The sequence below is a fragment of the Anarhichas minor genome, unplaced genomic scaffold (genome assembly GCF_050575085.1).
Source record: "Anarhichas minor isolate MPS153535 unplaced genomic scaffold, ASM5057508v1 ptg000002l, whole genome shotgun sequence".
In the NCBI taxonomy this organism is placed as follows: Eukaryota; Metazoa; Chordata; class Actinopteri; order Perciformes; family Anarhichadidae; genus Anarhichas; species Anarhichas minor.
Genome location: NW_027466448.1, coordinates 4822757 through 4842117, shown reverse-complemented (window position 1 = coordinate 4842117; position 19361 = coordinate 4822757). Strand labels below are relative to the sequence as shown.

At 45.4% G+C, this 19361-nt stretch overlaps 2 protein-coding genes across 5 annotated transcripts in view; one reads left to right on the top strand and one right to left on the bottom strand.

Moving 5' to 3' along the window:
- uhrf2 (ubiquitin like with PHD and ring finger domains 2) overlaps positions 1-9668 on the bottom strand; it is a 32078-nt gene extending 22410 nt beyond the window's left edge. The window contains exon 1 of one of the 3 annotated variants that reach the window (XM_076086477.1): positions 9529-9668. Coding sequence is in view for 2 of the 3 variants with exons in the window: in XM_076086458.1 (XP_075942573.1) it covers positions 6071-6223 (153 nt within the window). In the remaining variant the exon portion in view is untranslated. Of the gene's footprint in view, positions 1-6070; positions 6406-9528 lie in introns of those variants that run through there. The other 2 variants (XM_076086458.1, XM_076086467.1) reach the window with 2 other exon arrangements.
- On the top strand, positions 9185-19354 carry brd10 (bromodomain containing 10). Of its 2 annotated transcripts, none has more exons than XM_076086437.1 (10): positions 9185-9695; positions 10223-10955; positions 11174-11374; positions 11455-13028; positions 13195-13256; positions 13454-13543; positions 13687-13802; positions 14036-14262; positions 14470-16437; positions 16699-19354. In XM_076086437.1, exons 2-10 carry the CDS (start codon positions 10234-10236, stop codon positions 18639-18641), a joined length of 6903 nt encoding a protein of 2300 aa, XP_075942552.1. In that variant the 5' UTR covers positions 9185-9695; positions 10223-10233; the 3' UTR covers positions 18642-19354. The 2 variants fall into 2 exon arrangements, with proteins under 2 accessions (XP_075942552.1, XP_075942562.1); XM_076086447.1 differs by having other exon boundaries at positions 9685-9812.
- The last annotated feature ends 7 nt before the right edge of the window (positions 19355-19361 follow it).

Here is a 19361-nt window from a genome sequence, read left to right as displayed (position 1 = left end):
CATTTTCAGCCATCAACCCCACAAGCCCCATTGTACTGGAGGGGCGAGCATGGCCGCCGCTCTCACTCGCGCTCCCTCCTCGTCTTCGTTGTTTGACAGCGAGGAGGAGGAGAGCGGTAGAGGGAGCGAGCGCAATTTCCCCCCCATCCCTCCTTGTTTTTAATAGTCTCATGAAATTTAGATCAGAGGAGCAGCGGTGCAAACACAGCCATACAGCGGTGGCTACACACTCACCTATCTGTGTTTCTGTGGTGGTCTATCTCAGCATTTCTTTGTCTGCGTCTCTGCCTAAACTAATCTTTGATTTAGTCTCGGTCTAGTCTGCTCTGTCTTTTGCTACTTGATCCTGCGTTAAGAAAAGCAAGGCGAACAAACACACTGACTAGACAACATCCCACATAGACTACACGATTGCTGGTAGGACCTGTAAGAAGAGAAGTACTGGGTAGATGGGACGGAGAATTATGCAGACAGACCCCCCCCCTCCGAGCATCACAACAACATACAGTAGAATTCTGTTCACCGCACCAAAACCACAGAAATGGTATCGAAGCGGTGCCCGCTTTCCACAGCGCCTTCTTTGTGTGATCAGCCTCTCGCTGCGAGGTGCGACAGCCCTGACATCAGTAATAACCGGCTGAATAATCCCCCCCAAACAAAGAACCGCCATCTAAAACAGGCAATGTCAGAAGGAATGCTCGATATATTGACGAAGGTCACGAGCTCTTTGGCAGAAATGTTGTCTTGTTGACTTTCCGTAGCGTGCAGAATGAATAACATCAAGGATATGACATTTTCTCCTTCGTCATAAATAATGCAGATCAGAAAAAAACAAACACATTCTGGTATCTTCATTGTGTGACTCGGTGAAATGCGTGTTTCAGAGAGACCCGAGCGCACATCTCAACAAAGCTCAAGACAAACCAGAGACTATTAACTCGAAGCTTTCTCAAAAGACTAAAACCAATCAGAGTCAAAAATCCTCGGCATGGCAATGATGTGTGTGTGTGCGCGTGTGTGTGTGTGTGTGTGGGGTTGTCACATCGTTGAGTGAAATAAAATGAACACCTCTCATTTCTCTGTTTGGACAGGGAGTCTTTCAAATACTAATTGCTTATTGTAACAGGAACCAAAGTTTAATGTCAGAAAGAACGTCAAAGACAAAGACCTGTGGCTGCTGAGATACTTTAAAAGCATAGAGATTTGGCTATAATAAGTGTTATTATTGTACCATGCTGTCACACAGGATCTAATTGTAAGGCTTTAAAAAGCACTGGATGCAGAAATCATTCTGAAATCAAACTAACTAAGCAACACCAAGGTATCTATGGCTGCATAGCACTGAGAGAATACATTTAGCCATTAAATGAAAAAATCAAAAGAGAAAGAAATCATGGCGGCCCATTTAATATATCAGTGCTTAGTTCTCACAAAAGGGCTTAACTGTGTGGAAACCCAAGCTGGACCCGCGCTGCTGGTGGAGAGGGGATTTCATACTTCAGGCAGGCCATCCGGACCTTTTACTCCTACACGATTTCTTCATCGCCCTCGTCTCCGCCCACAGGCAGTCTTAGCAAGGAGCTGAGCAAAATAGGTCAGATTTCCAAAAAAACAATGACATGGGGTGTGTCTGTGTGCCTCCCATCTACCAAGCTTCCATCTCTGTTCTTTTATCCCTCATTCATGCCCACAGTCGACCTTCCACCAAAAAAAAAGGCTCCACTGTTAATTAGCACAAATTACCTGGAAAGGTGACAAAGGCTGCTTTTTGCTTCTGTATGCAGCTCTTTTTATTATTTGACGCTGGTTTCGACATTTGAATTATAAACCCAGTCTTTTTTAACCATATAACTTATTGAGTTTGGCGTAAAGACAACAATCTTTTCTGTTGTTTTTGTATTTTGTTTCACAACTGATCATAGTTTTATTTTGTTTTTGGTTATGAAATGACCAAAATGTTATTGTTATATGTATATTACCTGGACACATGTGCCATTATTGACACAAGAAGCCCAAACTCAAGAAACGTGAGACAGTTGGGTTTATTAACCTGGACAGTCCTCCAGTAATCTGAGCTATAAAACTAGAAACCCTACTATTCACGATGCAAGATGTAAGAGCTGACAGTAGACAGGTTGGACATTTGACCACGACGCAGGCTAAAAGCTTCTATGAGAAGGTGTGGCGAAACTTTGAAAACATGCGGGAGTGTCAGAAAGCTTGCAGTCGTAGTCGAGGTTTAGAGCCTCCTCTCTTTGTCTTTGCTCTTTGTCCGGCCTATCTGTCAAAGGAGGGTGTGACTGTGCGCATGCATGGCTGCAGCCAACTCCACTTCCCCTAAAAATTCTCTGTGAAATTCTACAGCTTGGCAATGCCCGGAGAAAACCCCATCAATCGAGGAGCCACGACGTCAATGCATGTCTAATCAAATTGTGACGATATCTATCTAGGTCACAGCGACTGTCTGCGTGAAAGGAGGCGAGCCAATAAAGCTTTCCTACAGCCCCAACAATAGGCGACGGCTAACAGCGGAGGACAGCCCAACCATTTAAACATGTTGCTGCCCCAGCAGGGGGAAAAAAACACACACAAGTGAGCTGCAGCCTTGTATTTGAAGCACACGGACGCAATACAAGTGGAGCTCTAAACCATTTCATAAACAGGCCAAACCTTTTTTATTTTTTTTAAATGAGCAAATGAGAAGTCTACCACAAGTGATAGTGGGCGTTGAGCCGAAAGGCTGCAAGGACAGTAGAAGGTGTTTGTGTGTGTATGTGAGTGTGTGTGTGTGTGTGTGTGTGTGTGTGAGTGTGTCTGTGAGACGTTGCTCGAAGTGAAACAGAGACACAATGAGGAGGGCACGGGCAAATTGCAAAAAAACATTAAAAAAACAAACAAGCACTGAGGCAAAGTTGCGTGGCTGCTGGCTCGAGACCCTTCTGAGTCAAGGGCAAGCATGACTTTGAACCGGAGAGGCAGCGTGCGCAGTGAGCTGGAGGGAAAAACAAGACGCCATTTTGAAAAGGAATTAGACTGAGTTATTCTGCCACAAGTCTAAATCCTAACAGGCCGCGGTGTGTAAGCTAGTGTACGGTACGCTACGGGTCTCTGGCTGATTCCATGCGTTACTTAACATATGGAAATCCTTTAATTAACCCTACCCACTTATTTTCCAGTGAAATGAAGGAAGTACAGGATTTACTGCACAGGCCGAGCCTTCGCAACCACAGCTCCAACAGGACATGACAACTCCAGCCGGCATAACAGAGAATTCATGAACTAAGCAAACGTAAATGAACTACATTGTGATGGTTACTGTTGATGAGCAGTCTTGCTTTGTCAAATGGCGTTTTTAAGTTGCATGGTTCTGTTGATTTTGGAGGAATTGCTCATATTTTTCTACTAGTTTACAATTAAAAATATGGGGAAATGCATCCAAGGCCACTGGTGCAAAAAGGTGCAACACTATATCTCTTTTCAAATAATGCTTTGCCACTATTACGTTTGCCAAGTAAAACATTGTTTTTGACAAATGAAATTCATTAGCATTCTAGGAATTAAACTCATTCAAAACACTTGAAGTAGTTTCTTTCTCTCCATATGCAGCATACAAACCGAGAAGAACCTCGACCCATTGTGGACTGTGTGACTCAGAATGCTCTTGAATGTGACTTCATTATCTTTTACTTGCACAACAGGAAGTAGGTTAGACGGCGTCAACATGCAGAAGACCATTTAATAAGGAATTCCGTGGCCTATAGTACTGCCTGACACATGAATGAAGGAAAGTGTGACTAAATGTAAACAATGTCAGATCAACACAACATGTGGGCCGCTTGCTTCCTGCAGGCTTATGTGCCTGACTGAGTCACACTGCGTTAATATCAGCTTTGTGATGTTGTGCTTTAATGCTAAATAAACCATGGCACCAGTGTCCTGTCAGCAGTGCTTCTGCTTATTACTGAACAACAGCTGGTACAGTGAAGGCCTTCACTAACCCTTCACACATTTTACACTTTAGAATACGGTGGGCCTGTCTGCCTCTTCTATTTTAATTATTTGATATACTGTGTGTTTACATCTTTGAATTAACAGAACATGAATAGCGAATGAGACAGACTTCTATTCAGAATGAACTCTTGTCATATTACAGCGCTACATGTAAGGGTGCAGGAAAATAAACCACAGGCTTTGAGGCTGCAATGCACGCTGCATGCGACAATCCGCCATGACACACACAAACACGTGTGTGTGTGTGTGTGTGTGTCAGGATGGCAGATTACAGTTTTCATACCGTCGTCTTCCCCAGCTGCTGGCATTTAATAACATTAAACTTGCTTCAATCACTATGTGAAAGAGAGAGAGACAAAGTGCACTAACATCTGTTCACACTAGCATATGAATCATCATTCAGTAAGAAATGAATCCTCACATTTCTAACAAATGATTTAAAAGTATGGAATTTCCATCCCACCAGGACAGTGAATACTAATTCCAGCCTGGTTATAACATTAAGACCAAAGATGTTATTTTAGTCTTGAACAATAATTGTGGTTTTTTGCACTAGTTTCCTCCCAAAGAAAGTGACACTGTTACACCGTCCCAAACACATTTTCCCCAGAGCACTGTTGGTTTTTTAACAATTCGCTGCAATTCGAGTCATATTGTAAGATGTAGAATGACACTAGTGTTTTAACTGTAATGAACTTCCAGAGTCACACTGATGATGTGTGACTGAAAATAAAATCCTGATTGATACATTATAAGCAAAGAGAATATAATTCAGTATCATAGAAGGGATGGGCACTAAGGACAAAATCAATATTGTAAAGTATAATTATCATAACATTACAAGGATAACGATACTTTTCGAAAACTATTTAAAAATATTTCTTGAATTTTTCATGATACGATTATATGGAGAGACAAAGTGCTTATATGAGCTTAGGTACAAACTCTTGAGCATTTCTTCAGGCCGCACTACTGATGTAATCAGACAGGTGCAGTAAACCCAAACCACATTGAATTGTTGGTGGGGTCGTTCAGCAGAGATATCTTAAAAATAATACTAATACTATGGCCCTCATTTTGGTGGGGTTAAATGTAAACTAAAACAGAGAGATAAAAAATGTTTGCAAGATGTCATATTGTTGATATAAATATCCCATTGTTATGTTATTGTTATTTGCAAATCAAAATCATATGGTACTGAAGTACGACTTAATATCTGAAAAAGTCCTTTGTTGAATACAAAACACGCCCAGGACGCATGACACTCGTCCTTCTGAACCGGTGTGTTATACACAATGTGCACTACTGAATTGTCAGGATAATAAAAGACAGGTAGCCATCTTTATAGTCCGTCCTCACTGTACAGTGTGCGTACCGTAGTGACGCCAGTGTGTAAACACTACACTTGCTTTTTAGATGTCAGGGCACGTGGAGCCACGAGTCCCCTCCTCTCTCTCAAATTATCATTAACATCATCATCATCATCATCATAACACACCACACGCACGAGCCTGGTGGCTCACTAATGGGCTCAATGCAGTTTATTGCACGTTTCAAACACACAACAGAAAAGCGCAATTTGGTAAATATATATATGGACGATGGCCGTTGCACGTGTAAATCAAGCCGCCGTTAATTCGGTTTAACAAGTGCTCGTCGGTGAGTGATGCGCGTTGGTTATTGTGGAACAACGGAGGGTGATGTTCTCTTTTCTCTCTCGCGCGGCAATGTAAACAAACATGTCTACGTAGGTGAGACATGTGTTGCATGCAGGTTTCCCTCAGTGCAAACCCAAAACAATGCAATACGGTTCTATTACACGACCAACACATCCATGCGATACGGCTGTTTTTCTCTCGGGGGGCTGGCTCCACCGCGTACCCCGGGCTCTTGCGCAACAACTATTGGCGAATTCCTATCAAAACAGGAAGCTCGCATGGGTCCGAAACGGCTACAAAAACCGGACGACCACTCACTCTCTCCAGCAGCACCAAAAGCCTGCCAAAACATCCAAAAACAGACTGTTGCATGACGGGAGCGACACAAAAATCACGTTTACCTGCTTTCCACGATAGAATAGGCGCTGCTGTGGTGGGCTAACACTGAAGATCTCCTGTATTTTCAACCGTAAAGACTCAATTTTGGTCAATCTCGAAAGATCCTCAACGGTTCGCGTCTCCTTCCCGTCTATAGTGCGAATCTGGATCCACATTGTTGCACCGCCCTGTTAAGCCTCAAATAAATAGCAGATGAAGCCGTATTTTGGATACGAGTGCTGTTTTTCCTGGGGTCAAATGAGATGGAATTGCCAAATATTCAGGGCTCCATTGCGTTTTCCTCTGCAGAGGTAACGTCGGACTGGCTCGCGCAGGAGGTGTCTCACATGAGGTCGCGGCGCCAAGCAAATCTCGCGAAATAACGTTCAAGCGAGCACAGCTCGCAGTTAAAGGCACAGCTCTCCCTTTAATGTAGACAAATAAATACATAGCCTCGTCTAAAGGCCTTTGCAGCACAGTTGTAGGCAGCTATTATAGTGGTTCCACTTATCAGTCTTATAATATGTATGTGCAAGACACATGGACCAGAAGTTATTTATCTATGATGTGTTATTTCTGTCAATATAGTAGCCTGATAATATCATTTTGACACGGTCCATTCTGCTTCATAACAAGTACTTTTACTTTTGATACTTTCCTTTAGGTTCACTGTGTGGCAACTTGAAGAAACACAAATTCATCAATACATATTGTAGGCACAGTATCGACTGTGGTAATTAAGGTTTTAAAAGTAGACTTTGACACAGACGCTTCAAGTCAGGGCCTCTGTCGTCTGTCATTGATCTTTAGCAGTGCATATTACTATATTCTCAAACAAAATCACAATCAATCAAAAATGCAAAGCAATCATCACACAGTGACCCTGGGGACCACTTTGTTTGACTGGTAACCCACTGTTGGTTAAATGTAGTGTAGACCAAGTCCCATGTCTATTGTCCTCACATACAACATTCACAATGCTGCTGCCACAGTGCTAACAAGAAACAGAAATGCTTAGCCCATTTGCTCAGGTAGTTATATAATTGATTTTAAAGTGCTGCTGCCTGTTTACAAATCATTTAATGGCCTTGGGCCAAAATACATGCCTGATATTCCTGAAAATAAACCTAATAGGCCTCCGAGATCTATAGGAAGCAGTCAGCTTGTATAAGCTAATACCTTGTGTCAGAACCCAACAGGGTGAAGCTGCTTTTTGTAGCTATATACGTTTTTGTCTATCTTCAATGTCCAATGTGCCCGTCAATGTCTCCCGTTCCCCTGTGCCTTTGATTCGTTGCACTTTTATTTAGTGCAACTTACTATCGCACAGAAACGGTATGCTGAGAGGACGACTCTTTATTTTTGAATTGTCTTTTACGCTTTTAGGTTTTAGGTTGAAGAAAGTCCTTTTACAAATAAATGTTCTTTTGTTCTTTTGTATGAAGGGTTTGCAAAACCAAAGTAATGTCTTGTAGTTGGAGAACAAAACGCAGTCCAAGGATTCAACCACTGACAATAGAAAGGACAGAATGAGCCAAATGAGCAACAGTTGAATACAAATAGAAGAAATCACCAGACTTTAGTAACAGAAACTGGAAACTTAGCATCAAAATGTGTGCAGATTTAAATTGAAACTGCTTCTTGTTTCATAGTCAAGTGCACATTAATGCAGTCTATAACAATCTGGAATATGAACAGGTGTGTTGCTTAAGCTATTCTTAAAGCATCACAATAGGGTTAGCACTATTGGAATTGGATCACAGAATATCAGCTTACTATGGACAGACAAATCACAGTTTGAACCTATATTCAATGTATCCACTGAGTAGACTGCAGAGGGCCCAAAGAAATATGGCTAGTCAAAATGATTAGAGTGACCAAAAACCCAAAACTGACCCAAAACTATGGTTGAATTAATTGCATTTCCTTATGTAAAGCAAAATCTTTCATTGTAGGAATATTGATCTTAATTACTGAAATACAGTGTCTCAGTTGAGTATGTTTTCATGTCATATAATATTGTTACTATATGATGATAGGATGAATTATAATACACTAATCAAAAGACCAATACATTTTTTTGTAAACTGCCTCATAAATCTGCCTTTCCCAAATGATATAGAAGCCTAGAACTAAGCCACTGTAAGTCCCCCCCTAGAGCCCCCATCATGGGCTTGGCACTATCCATATCCCTCAAAGTATTTATGCACACTACTGCAATGCGCATGAGGGAATATCTCGTGGCATAACTGCTTAATTAACAACTGTCTCAGCTGGAGACATCCTTGAGGGGCCACCGGCAAGAATGTTCTTTCATAATTATATAGGCCTACATCTGCACGCTTTCCCGATGCTGTGTTTTCTGCATTTTGCTGATGTGACTTAAAAACAACAACATTGCAGTTGTATGAAAATAATGTGGGGTGGTATATATGTACAGGAACGCTGTAATAAAAGACCAATCTGATGATTATCAACTCTAATCCCCCGCCTCAACCTTCAGCAGTGGAGGTCTATATACAGCGGCCAAAACATAAATTTTTGGGACTTTCATACCGCGGTTATAGTCTGTCAGGTAGTCAACATTTCCAAGCAGTGTACAAATTCTGCCTCCAGCGATATGATTTACACACATTATAGTCTCAAAATAGCCATGACATGAATAAGCATGTGATGGAGGTTTTTCGAGTCGGTTAAAAAACAACCTGTATCCAAGAGCAACCTGCGAGGCTAAACAAGGGGCAGAAACAAAATTTCACTCATCATCTGTATGTGGTACATTAGCGACTAGCGACATCTAGCGGTTAAAAGCTAGTCATGCGTGCTGCTAAATAGACTCTTCTGTAACTAATTGAAATATGCTGTATCGCTCAAGTTATAAATAAGAGTTTACAATCGTATGCTGCTGACTCGTTGTGCGCAGTGTTTTTTTGTCGATGATGAGCATTTTTTCCGAATAAGAGCTGTCTCGAGAGGCTCCTCTTTCAGTGATAATGGGTGATACAATCACATTACGCTTAAGAATACAGTGTAAAGGTATACAAGTGAGTATGTGTCAGCTATAGACCAAAAAAAAACAAAATAACAATTTAGTGTGACACGCGACCAGCTCGCTACGTCAAGCTGCGCACATTTGCATCGGGCGCACGCAGGGTGGAAGTGAAGTGGACGGAACAGTAACGGTTTGTCTACAAGCCAGGCAGTAGTAGTCGGTTACTAGCTTCTTGTAAAGCCTACAGTGGTTCAGAAGATATCCGACACATGGCGCAAATTTGCCTCTAAAATTTACTTGTCATAAAGTGGCTGTCAACTTTGAAAACCTAGCTGGTTAGCCGGGATGGCTAGTGAAAATGAACTGTTATGCATTTGTCGGGGACAATCGGCTAGCTAGCGTTACCCGGCTAATGCTCCTTTAGCTGTCTTGCTGTCACTGACATCACTTCGTGCGCTGACGACATGAGGGGTCTGCATAACTTTTTACCTGCTCGACATTTAATTGCTACAATTCCTCCATTATGGACAGCGAACGCAGCAATTGCAGGCCCCAGAATGGAGACAATAGCAAGCTAACCTAGCTGGCAGGCTGCTAAGCTCGCTAAAAGCTGTCTTTGCCTGGTGCGTGTCTGGAGCTGCACTGAAAACATCGAGGTATGTGTTTTAACCTGCTCTGCCTCTAGTCACTTTTGGTCTTTATTTGCACGTGACAGGAGACGGGATGTGATAAGGCAGTGAGCTGCAGATCTCTCCATGAGCAAGCAGAACAAAGTTTGTTTACTTATTGTTGTTTTAACTACCGTTAGCTCGCTAATAGCTTTCAAGCTAGCTAGCCATTGATCCAGGGACAATTAAAAGTTTGCAAAGATCAGGCAGGTAGAGAAAGAGAGTTTAACTGCTAGTAGTTTGGACACAATCACATTGTTGTAAAAATGTTCAGATTATCATGTGGGTCCAATAATGTGAGCACCTGCCATGCCAGGAATTGTAATGTCAGCAAACTTAGGTATGAACGCATCATCTCCCTGCTATCACGTCTTGAGGACCTCGCAATAGAAATGCTCACTAAGCTCTGTTTATTTGTCTTGGTTTAGTTTTTTCCCTGTCATCAAAACTTTGTCCGGAGTGTTGTTTGCAGCATCAATGTTCACCATAGATGTGCCACTTGTTACCCACTTCAGGTGCCTGCAGCATGGATCAGTTGGATGTGACAGACCAAATCACTGCAGCTTGTAACCAACCATTGTTCCGCAACCAACACCTGACTGTGACTGACCAAGACTTTGCATCCCAGCAGCCCGGCTCCAACATAATGTCTTCACAATCCAAATGGGTGAACAGCGGCACTGAAGACACTGATTTGATTATAACGGAGGGTGGGCTCAGTAATGGCACCTGTGAAGTTGAGACTATGGTAGCGTTGTACTGTCCTGGCGACAGTGGCGATGTCGCTGCTGAGGGCGACCGGCTTGCACTTAGCAATGATGGCATGACTGAGTTTTCGAACAGTGACCTCTCTCTGCCCGAGGTGTGCATTTCCACCAACAGCAATAGTTTTGAGGACGATATGAACTATGAGGTCCAACAAGCGTACAGGATATTCACAGGCTTTCTCTCGGACAAGCACAAAGGGATCACCGGCCCGTTCCTCTATCCCATCGGCCACCAGGAGGCCCAGCACGGTATTGGAGGGGTCCGCGGCTGGGGTCAGGCACAGCTCAGGCAGTCGATGTGCTTGCGGAGGATGGAGGAGAAGTTCATCAACCGAGAGTATGAGACCATAACGGAGTTTGTTGCTGACTTCCGGCTGATGTTGGAGAACTGTTATCGCTACCGTGGAGTGGACCACTGGATCTCCAAACAGGCTCAAAAGCTGGAAATCATGCTGGAGCAGAAACTTACATTGCTGTCCAGGTAAACATGTATTGTTTTTCATTAATGAGAGAAGGGAAGTTTGTTCAGTAGCATACAACAATCTCAGTAACATGTTTTAAAATGGCCACAAGCTAATTATATATGCATTTAGAACAAATGTTTGTCTGTGTGGTTACATCAGTGGTGTCTGTTTACTTCCAACAGTTAATCAACTTTAATCATACGTCATATTTTCTCTGCGTCTGTCAAAACTCCAGGACGCTACGAGAGAAGACTACTTTGACGGTGACGTCTAAAGGACGTTTCGGTGCAGAGGAGGAGCGGGGTTCAGGGGGCACCTCGACGAGGAGGAGGCTGGCCCCTCGTAGCCTGGCTACCATCACTGTCGGGGGCCATGAGTCTGTCATGGTTCAGGCCCTACGGCTGGAAGAACAACAGAGGGCCAAGGAGGAGAAGAGGTGAGTGAATATTTGAGAGAGATTTCAAAATTGCTGTCGTAAACCAGCCAAGAATATGTCTTTATTTTCTGACTTTTCAGGCAGCGTGAGCTTGAGAAGAAAGAAGCGGAGGAAATGTCGGCCAAAGAGGTGGAAGAGTGGGAGCAGACTTTGCTGACACAGGCTTCCCCCCACACCGTGGACACACTTTGGGAACTCCCTGCTATAGGGCACTTCCTCTGTCTTGCTCAGACTGCACTTAACCTCCCTGAGATTGTATTTTTCGATGTTGAGCGTTGTTTGCTGATGCCCCGCTGCAGCCTCCTCCTGTCCAAAATCATGTCTTCCCTGCTGTCTCCACCCCAGCGGAGGGCCACTCTGCACCGCCGCCCCGTCCTGCCTTACCGCCGCTGGGAGTCAGAACTCAGGCAGCGGGTCATGGGCTGGTATCGAGCTGTCGGTGCCTCGCACGATCAGCCGGGTCGGGCTGAGCAGTTGGGACTCTCCCACCAGTTTTTCCGCACTCTCGGGGAGGTGAGTCCTTTGGAGGAGAAACCCTTTCACTCGCTGCCCTTCCACCAGCGAGTGTGGCTTCTGAAGGGGATGTGTGATCATGTGTATGAGACACATAAATATGTGCAGGAGGCCCTCCTAGCCCAGCCCATCCATGAATGTAGGGAGTCTATTTTGGGCTATGACGGCAAGGAGAATTGCTATATACATTTCCCACATTTCTGTGGGGCAGACCTGAGAATCTACTGCCAGAGCCCCGGCTCACCCCCGGTTTTCCCTTTCCCTTCTGTGTGGGTCAAACCAGCCGATATAGAGCCAGGGAGCGAGGGTGAGGAGTCGGATGGAACGAAGGAAGAAGGGGTTACAAGTGACAGAGGGTGTTATGGAGGCTCAGTGGACACAGGAGAGTCTGATGAGACACTCGGGGGTTTCAAAGGAGAAGTAGAGGAAGATAAAAAAATGTTTGAATCGTGGTCGCCGAAGAAGGAGGAGGGGTCTGAATCAGGGTCCTCTGATGGAGACTCCAAATTGGACTTAGAAATTCACACTAACTCCTTTTCACACGCTAGTCCTGTTGGAGGAAGTGATGTGGAAATGAATTTGAAAGAAGAGACTGTGGAGTCGGAGCGTCCATCCAAGCGACTCGCGTTGAAACGGGAGCGGGGCTTCTCATTGAGCTCAATGCGCACCATCAAAGCAGAGACACAGGAGCCCTGTCTGAGCGTAGGGGAGCACAGCTACACGGGCAGGTCACCTGCTCGCTTGGTGAACCTGGCCTCCCCTAACAAAGCAGTCAAAATGGAGGGAAGAAGTCCCAGTCAGCAATACCAAAGACCTCCCTGTTTGAATCGATGCAAAAGCAGTGATGTTAAATCTGAGGAGCAGGACTGCTGCTGTGGCACGTCAGGGCAAGCGACACAGTTGTCTTCTGAGAGTTCTCAGAATTCGAGTGAAGAGAGGGTGAATGACAAAATCTGGACCAAAAAAAAAAAGCGGAAGAAAAAGCGAGAGGAGGAGCAACTGCCGAGCGTGAAAGGAAAGCGCAATCAACAGCAGCATGTCGACGGGATGAGGCCATCCTCGGCGGAGACGACCGAGTCCGCCGTGCGGAGAGTTTCCAGAACGATCAAAAGAAAAGACAAGAAGAAAAAACATAAAACAGGTGAGAAAGAGCTCAGTGTTGACCGACGGTTTCTTTTGGTCTTGCATCAAACTCATTTGTAAGTGAGCAGTCAAAGCCACAATGGGATATTTTCATGATTTGCTTTAATGCAGTTTTCAATAATAACATGTTGGTTCAATGATCATAACTGTTATCTTGTTGACAGGAAAAAAGCTTGAACCTTTAAAGAAACTTAAAGATGAACCTCCAGTTGAGCCATCATTTAAGGTAGTCCCACTCATGCTGAAATATACACACTTATTCCTTTAGCAGTGTATCTTTAATGTATTAATTGAGTAATCATAAAAAACAAATGGTTGAAAAAAGGCAGTTTCCCTTTTTAAGCCTCACCATTCTTCTCCCCCTCTTTTTTCCTCTTTCTTTACTAAGAATGACTTACTCTGTTCGTTATTTCTCCTCTGTAGTTGGTGTGCACCAGTCTAGAGGACTTGCGAGAGCTGATCAGTAAGACGGAAGACGAGCTCGATGACCTGGAGAGCATCAAGAAGAGATTGGTAGGTGGCAATCCTAGTTCTGCCAAGAGGATTTACTCACATGCCCCCGAGAGCCTTCTTTATTTGGTAGAGAATACAATGTTGTCACACTTTTTAATGTTGGTGACTTGACTAAGGTTTCCTTTGCATGTTTAAATCGACAGGGTCGGTGGTATTATAGGAGAGAAGCCGTGAAAGACCTCCACAGCACTCTAATCAGACTACTGAATGAGCTTTCGCCCTGGGAACCCAAACTTGTTAAGGCCTACCAAAGGAACCGGTACAGCTCATTTGACATTTAAACGATGACCATCATGATTTGTTTTTAATTTTAAAAAATTATTTAATTTTCCATGTTATTATCAGGATATAGACTTTTGCAGTTTGAGCTCAGCTGACTAGCACAACGCATATGACTGACCGCATTTTTGATTAAATAGCTTTTTGCGACATAAAATCGTTGCTGGACTAGAGACAAACCCTCTATCTCTTCTTCTCTTGCTTCTGCATCAGGCTTCGTTTGAAGAAGGAATTTGAGGATTTCAAGAAGCACCCCGACCACAATAACTTTGTGCGCGAGGAGAGCGTTTCGTCGTCATCATCCTCTGATGATGATGACGACGACGATGATGATGAAGAGAGGGGTTTGGGGAAGGAGGCGTGTTCATTCTCGGATCATTACGGGCGATCAGAACAGGAGGACCTGGAACACATGGTTCCCAGAGGTCTTTGGAGTGGAGGTAAAGTCATTCACTTTAAATCCAGTGTTTGAATTTTGGTTGCTGTATTGTAGTGATAAAGAAATGTGTGTTGCTGGTTCTAAAGGCTGCATTTACACAGCTTGTTTAACGGTCCAAGAGGAATTGAAATCAATGTCACCACCTGTCTGTTAAACACTGTATAGATGGCTAATTGATCCCTAACGGACTTCTCTGTGGTGTTCTCAGGAAACACCAGGGAGTTTGTGGCTGAGTCTGCTGGAGAAAGAACGGTGAACTACAAACCTCCCAACCACATAAAACAACCTCTGGTCAGCGCAGAGAAACATGTCAGTCTGCTGCAAACCAGTCCGACTGACAGCACTAATGTTACGTCGACCCCTGACTCTGGGCCACAATCTAGATCTGAAGTGAGACGATCAAATCAATCCAGGGATTCCGACTCGGCACGGACATCGAGGGTGACAGCCCCGGCTTCACTGTCACCCAGAACCCCCATCCTCCATCCCACCACTGGACTACCTAAGGGCTACACGCCCATCCCCACCCTACTAGCTAAGAGTGTGGGAAACAAAGTGACCTTAATGAAACGGCCTGCTGATTTTACAGGGATCAACATCATAGATGGACAGCGCAAAGGGTCTTTGGTCTCCCTGCCTACCTCTACAGTGACTACTACAAAACTCTCAAAAGCACAAAGCTCTCCATCACGTTCCCAGCAGAACTCGCAACAAACGCAGGCACAAGGACGACAGCCAGGGATGGCTACCGGGATGGCAGCTCTTCCTAAATCACCACAGGCAAAAACTACCCAGACTGTGACAAAAAGTCCTGTCCAAGTGGTGTACAAAGTACCCGAGGGGCTGGGTCACCTTGTAAGGAAAGACGGCGGCAGCCCGGTCAAGATTTCGGTTCATCCGGTCGTGGACCAGAACACCGGGGAGAAGATTAGGCAGCAATTGGTGATTCTGCCTTCTAACTTTCTCATTCACAAAGCTGAAGAAGAGGCGCCTCCTTCACATCAACAGTCTAAGGTCACCCCGGCCCCAGTTTCTAAAGTGGCCAGCCCCTTCTGTATGTCCACCAATGTGCCTGGGTTCACCATTTCCGAAAACAGAATCCCTGTTCAGCAGGTGGCCCCCCTAAAAGATGCCCGGACGGCGAGGACACCCTCTCCTTCTGTTTCCCCTCGTCTGCAACAGGGGGCCCTAAACACAGCAGCGCTCAAGGGGCCCCACGCCTGCAGTCCCCGAGCTAGCACACCCCAAAGTGTCCCCCCCTCACACATCACTACTCCTTCTGGTGCAGTTTCTACTGAGCCTATCAAATCCACAGACCCTAAACAGGAGCTTAAGACTGTGTGTATCCGTGACTCGCAGTCCATCCTGGTAACAACTAGAGGAGGCAACACGGCCATCGTTAAAGTCCAGACGTCCTCGGACCTGAATGCCCTCGGTTCTTTGCCCACCAGTCCAGTTATCACCATCTCACCTCAGTTAAAAGCCTTCCTCGTCTCCAAGACGTCACAGACTCTCTCTCCTTCCGCTGCCTCTCAGACTTCCCCTTGCACGTTCCCAGCAGTGACGAGTATCTCGGTGGCCCAGCCTCAGAAGCAGGTTCCTTCACTATTAAAGTCCCCTTCCAGTCTCACAACTCCCATGCTCGCTGCTGTCACTGGTAGCGTTCCTGTTACAGGCCCAGGAAGCCAGACTACAAGGCAAGGCTCCAACCCCGCAGCGGGTTCTACAGCTGGTTCTCATTTTCAAGCTTCACTAGTAAAAAACACTGTTGTCATCCCATCACTGAGTAATTCTGGTGTTCTCAAACAAGCGGAGTTCATCAGCAAGACTGGTATGAAGCGGGCAAGTACCGACGAGAGATCCCAAGTCACTAAATTCATCCTCGTTACGCCCTCTTCTTCCTCCACCCCAAATGTAGCCTTATCAAAAGCTACGCCCTCTTACGCAAAATCACTTCCTACTTCAAGAGTCATGTTTATCAGCCAGCCAGCAGCAACATCGTCCACCACCACCTCTGTGGGAAGTACTCCAAAACAGGCAATAGCAACAGGGGCGAGTGGACAGCTGCTGACCACTTCATTATCTAGTCCGACTCTGAAGATGGGATTAAGCTCGGGACAACCTGTCGTCAGCTCAGAAGCATTGTCCAAGGTCAAGAACATCACTCTGCCCTCAGGTGGGTTTGTTTAATGCGATGTTTTTACGGTATTCTCATCATGTCTGCCGTATATGTTTGTCTGTACATTTTGCAGCAATGGGACATGAATGTTGAATTCATAATGTAGTTGGATGAATGTATGTGAAGCTATGTTTTTTTAGATGCTACAGTATTTAGTAGTCTAAATGTATTAAAGCGATAATACTAATAACCCTAAATTCCGGCCTGGGATCAACGTTGAGCTATTGAATGAAATATCTCTTATGTGTGTGTCTCCAGGTGTTCACATCCAGCTGTCAGGGAAGAGAACAACCATTGGACAGACGATAGGTGCCCTGTCACGTTATCCTCCCAAGAGCACCCCGGTGTCTGCCTCAGATACAGGCCGTCCGACAGCCGCCGCCACCACTGGACTGACCCCTCTTACGAGTTCTGCCCAGCTTGCCTCCAACTCTTCCCTGATCACCAGCTGTCAGCTCAAGGGTATCCCTTCCTTCTCCATGATCTCCCAACCAGGTTCTTCCACATCCACATCTGCTGCTGCCGTTCTGCAGGCAGGAAACGTGATCAAGAAGGACCTTTGTGCGCCTTCGAGTATACTGTCCAGCAACTGTCCTGCTCAGGTAACTACTAGCGGGCAGAGTAGCCCGGCCCAGACCTCCACACCCGCTCTTGTCCGTCATCCTTCAAATATCCAAAGTGGCGCTGGTGAGGAAACCACTTCCTTTTTATCACCCTCTCAACTAGCTCACAGTAAAACCAAAACACCCGTCTCTTCTGCAACAACCACCAATATCCCAATCACCACTTCTGCTGCTGGCACGATCCAGCAGAGGATAGTCATCAACACCTCTACGCCTCTTGCTGCCGGCACACAGATCGTCCTTAACAATGCACGTTTTGTAGTCCCTCCACAGGGTTTGGGTCCAGGCAGCCATGTCCTTATCATCTCCAGCCCCGCACCACAACAAGTGCCTACTGCCAGTGCTACCAGCGCTGGTGCATCAGTACCTCCCCAAGGGGCAAGTCATGTCACTGTATCTCCTCGAGCACCGGTTTTACCCGAGTCCCCAGCCAGGATGCCCGGTGTGCCAGTAATAAGTTCTCCTTTTGCAGCATGTACACCTGCTGTTGGTCCATCACTGCTTGCAACCTCTCCAAATGTCACGCCGGTCCGGCTAATGGGAACGCCGGGCTTGGGCTCAACGTGGTCACCCAGTAAAACAAATGTAGTGTCTGCTCTGCCTCGACTGCCAGCTGCACAGGCTGGTAACTTTCTATCCCCACCTGTAGGCACACCCACTCTGGTCTCATCCCCGCCACGGTTAGGCAGTGTACCAGCCCTAGTTTCCCCAGCAGCAACCCGTGCCCCTGCTCTCGGCTCAGCCTTGGCTACAATCAGGTTAGCTGCTGGTACACCCACGCCAGTTGAATGTTCATCCACCATTTCGCCTGTTTTATCCAGCCCTTTAGCTGTTGCCCTGCCCAGCCCCGTCATGCCACCCCTCTCCTCAGCTGCAGCTCCCGTGTTAGCGGGCACACCAGCTTTGCATTCTTCTGTTGCCCAGCAGGTGGTTTCAATGACAACCCCGGGCCCAGGCATGCAGCCCCAGCAGACGGCAGTTGGAATCGCATCCCCGTCCACCGCTCCATCGCGGGCTTCAGTGCACACGGTAACGCATCAAGACGGCACATTGGTCAGAAAAACGGTGCCTGCAGTCATGCAACCGGTGCTCGCTGGCGCACGGACACAGGTATTGCCAACAGTGGCTGTCCCACCTATCATAAGTGTAGCGTCTAGGATGCAGACGCTGCCCGTTGCTACAGTTCCACCGATCGGAAGCACTTTCAACACATTTGAAACGGCACCTGTGGTCACAGCACCTTCATCCAGCAGCAGTGTAACCATTGCTTCAGCTCAACCAATCGCATCACTGAAGACAAACGACACGACCCACCCGCCCGCCGTTACGCCCAATCAAGCTCTTGGAAAGCACCGTCTGCAGACCGCATCCTTAGGTATGCACACCAATGTGGCATCCAAGCTACTCATTAGTTCTAACGCCGCTGTTTTGAACACGGTTCAGTGCCAGGTCAACCCAGTCGCCTGCCCCAATCCGCTGGATGCACTAGTGGTTTCCCACAACAGTCCCACCGGAGCATTACACGAACATGATTCCTCTTTGCAGCCCTCGCAGGCAGACAGAAAGTGTACCAACTAACAAAGACTGTGCCAGCTATGTGAGGAGCTGCTTAGTGTTGCCCAGGCTCATATCCATTGCTTGTAGTAATCCTGGGGCTCGTTTAAAAACTGCTTTCCAGCTGTAGTTTGACTAGTAACATTTAGGATGCAGTAGGTTATACCCTTTGGTTATATCTTCTTATAGGTAAACCGTATGCTCAATCAGACAAACTGGAAATGTATACTGTGATGGTTTTCTCAAGTGACAACTGGTGAGGTTGCCCTCCGATGAATGTTATAGACTCTTTTTGTTTTTTTACTTCGTGGCCAGTAATGACTCGTTACAACACAGGAGTAGAATTCGATGGTAGATAAAAGGAAGTTGAACCTTAAATTGAACCTCGAATCTTTTAAAAATACTTTTCAATGCCATTAAATACTGCTTCAATAACTAGTAATTGGGATACTATTCATTGGTAGAACTTGCTCTACTTTGTCAGTTTGAACAATAGAACTGTCATGTTGTCCTTTTTTCAACTAGTAACTGTTTTTACAACTACATTTTACTTTTTAGATCTATAAGTAAACTAATAACTGAATTTGTACTACATGTTTGAGCTCATATAAAACGTTTTGAAGTCACATTTATTTATTTTGGCCATATAGATTTTTCAGAAATGTTTACTAGGTACATTTTCATTGAACAAAATGTGGACGTTACTGCATGGGAATAAACAATGCGACTGTCCCCAACCCTGTG

What these genes read in the sequence shown, in the direction of transcription:
- brd10 (XM_076086437.1), top strand. Translation starts at nt 10,234, where the DNA reads ATGGATCAGTTGGATGTGACAGACCAAATCACTGCAGCTTGTAACCAA. An exon ending in CAGAGGTCTTTGGAGTGGAG is followed by an intron (nt 14,263 to 14,469) that starts GTAAAGTCATTC and finishes TGGTGTTCTCAG; the next exon opens with GAAACACCAGGGAGTTTGTG. An exon ending in GAACATCACTCTGCCCTCAG is followed by an intron (nt 16,438 to 16,698) that starts GTGGGTTTGTTT and finishes GTGTGTCTCCAG; the next exon opens with GTGTTCACATCCAGCTGTCA.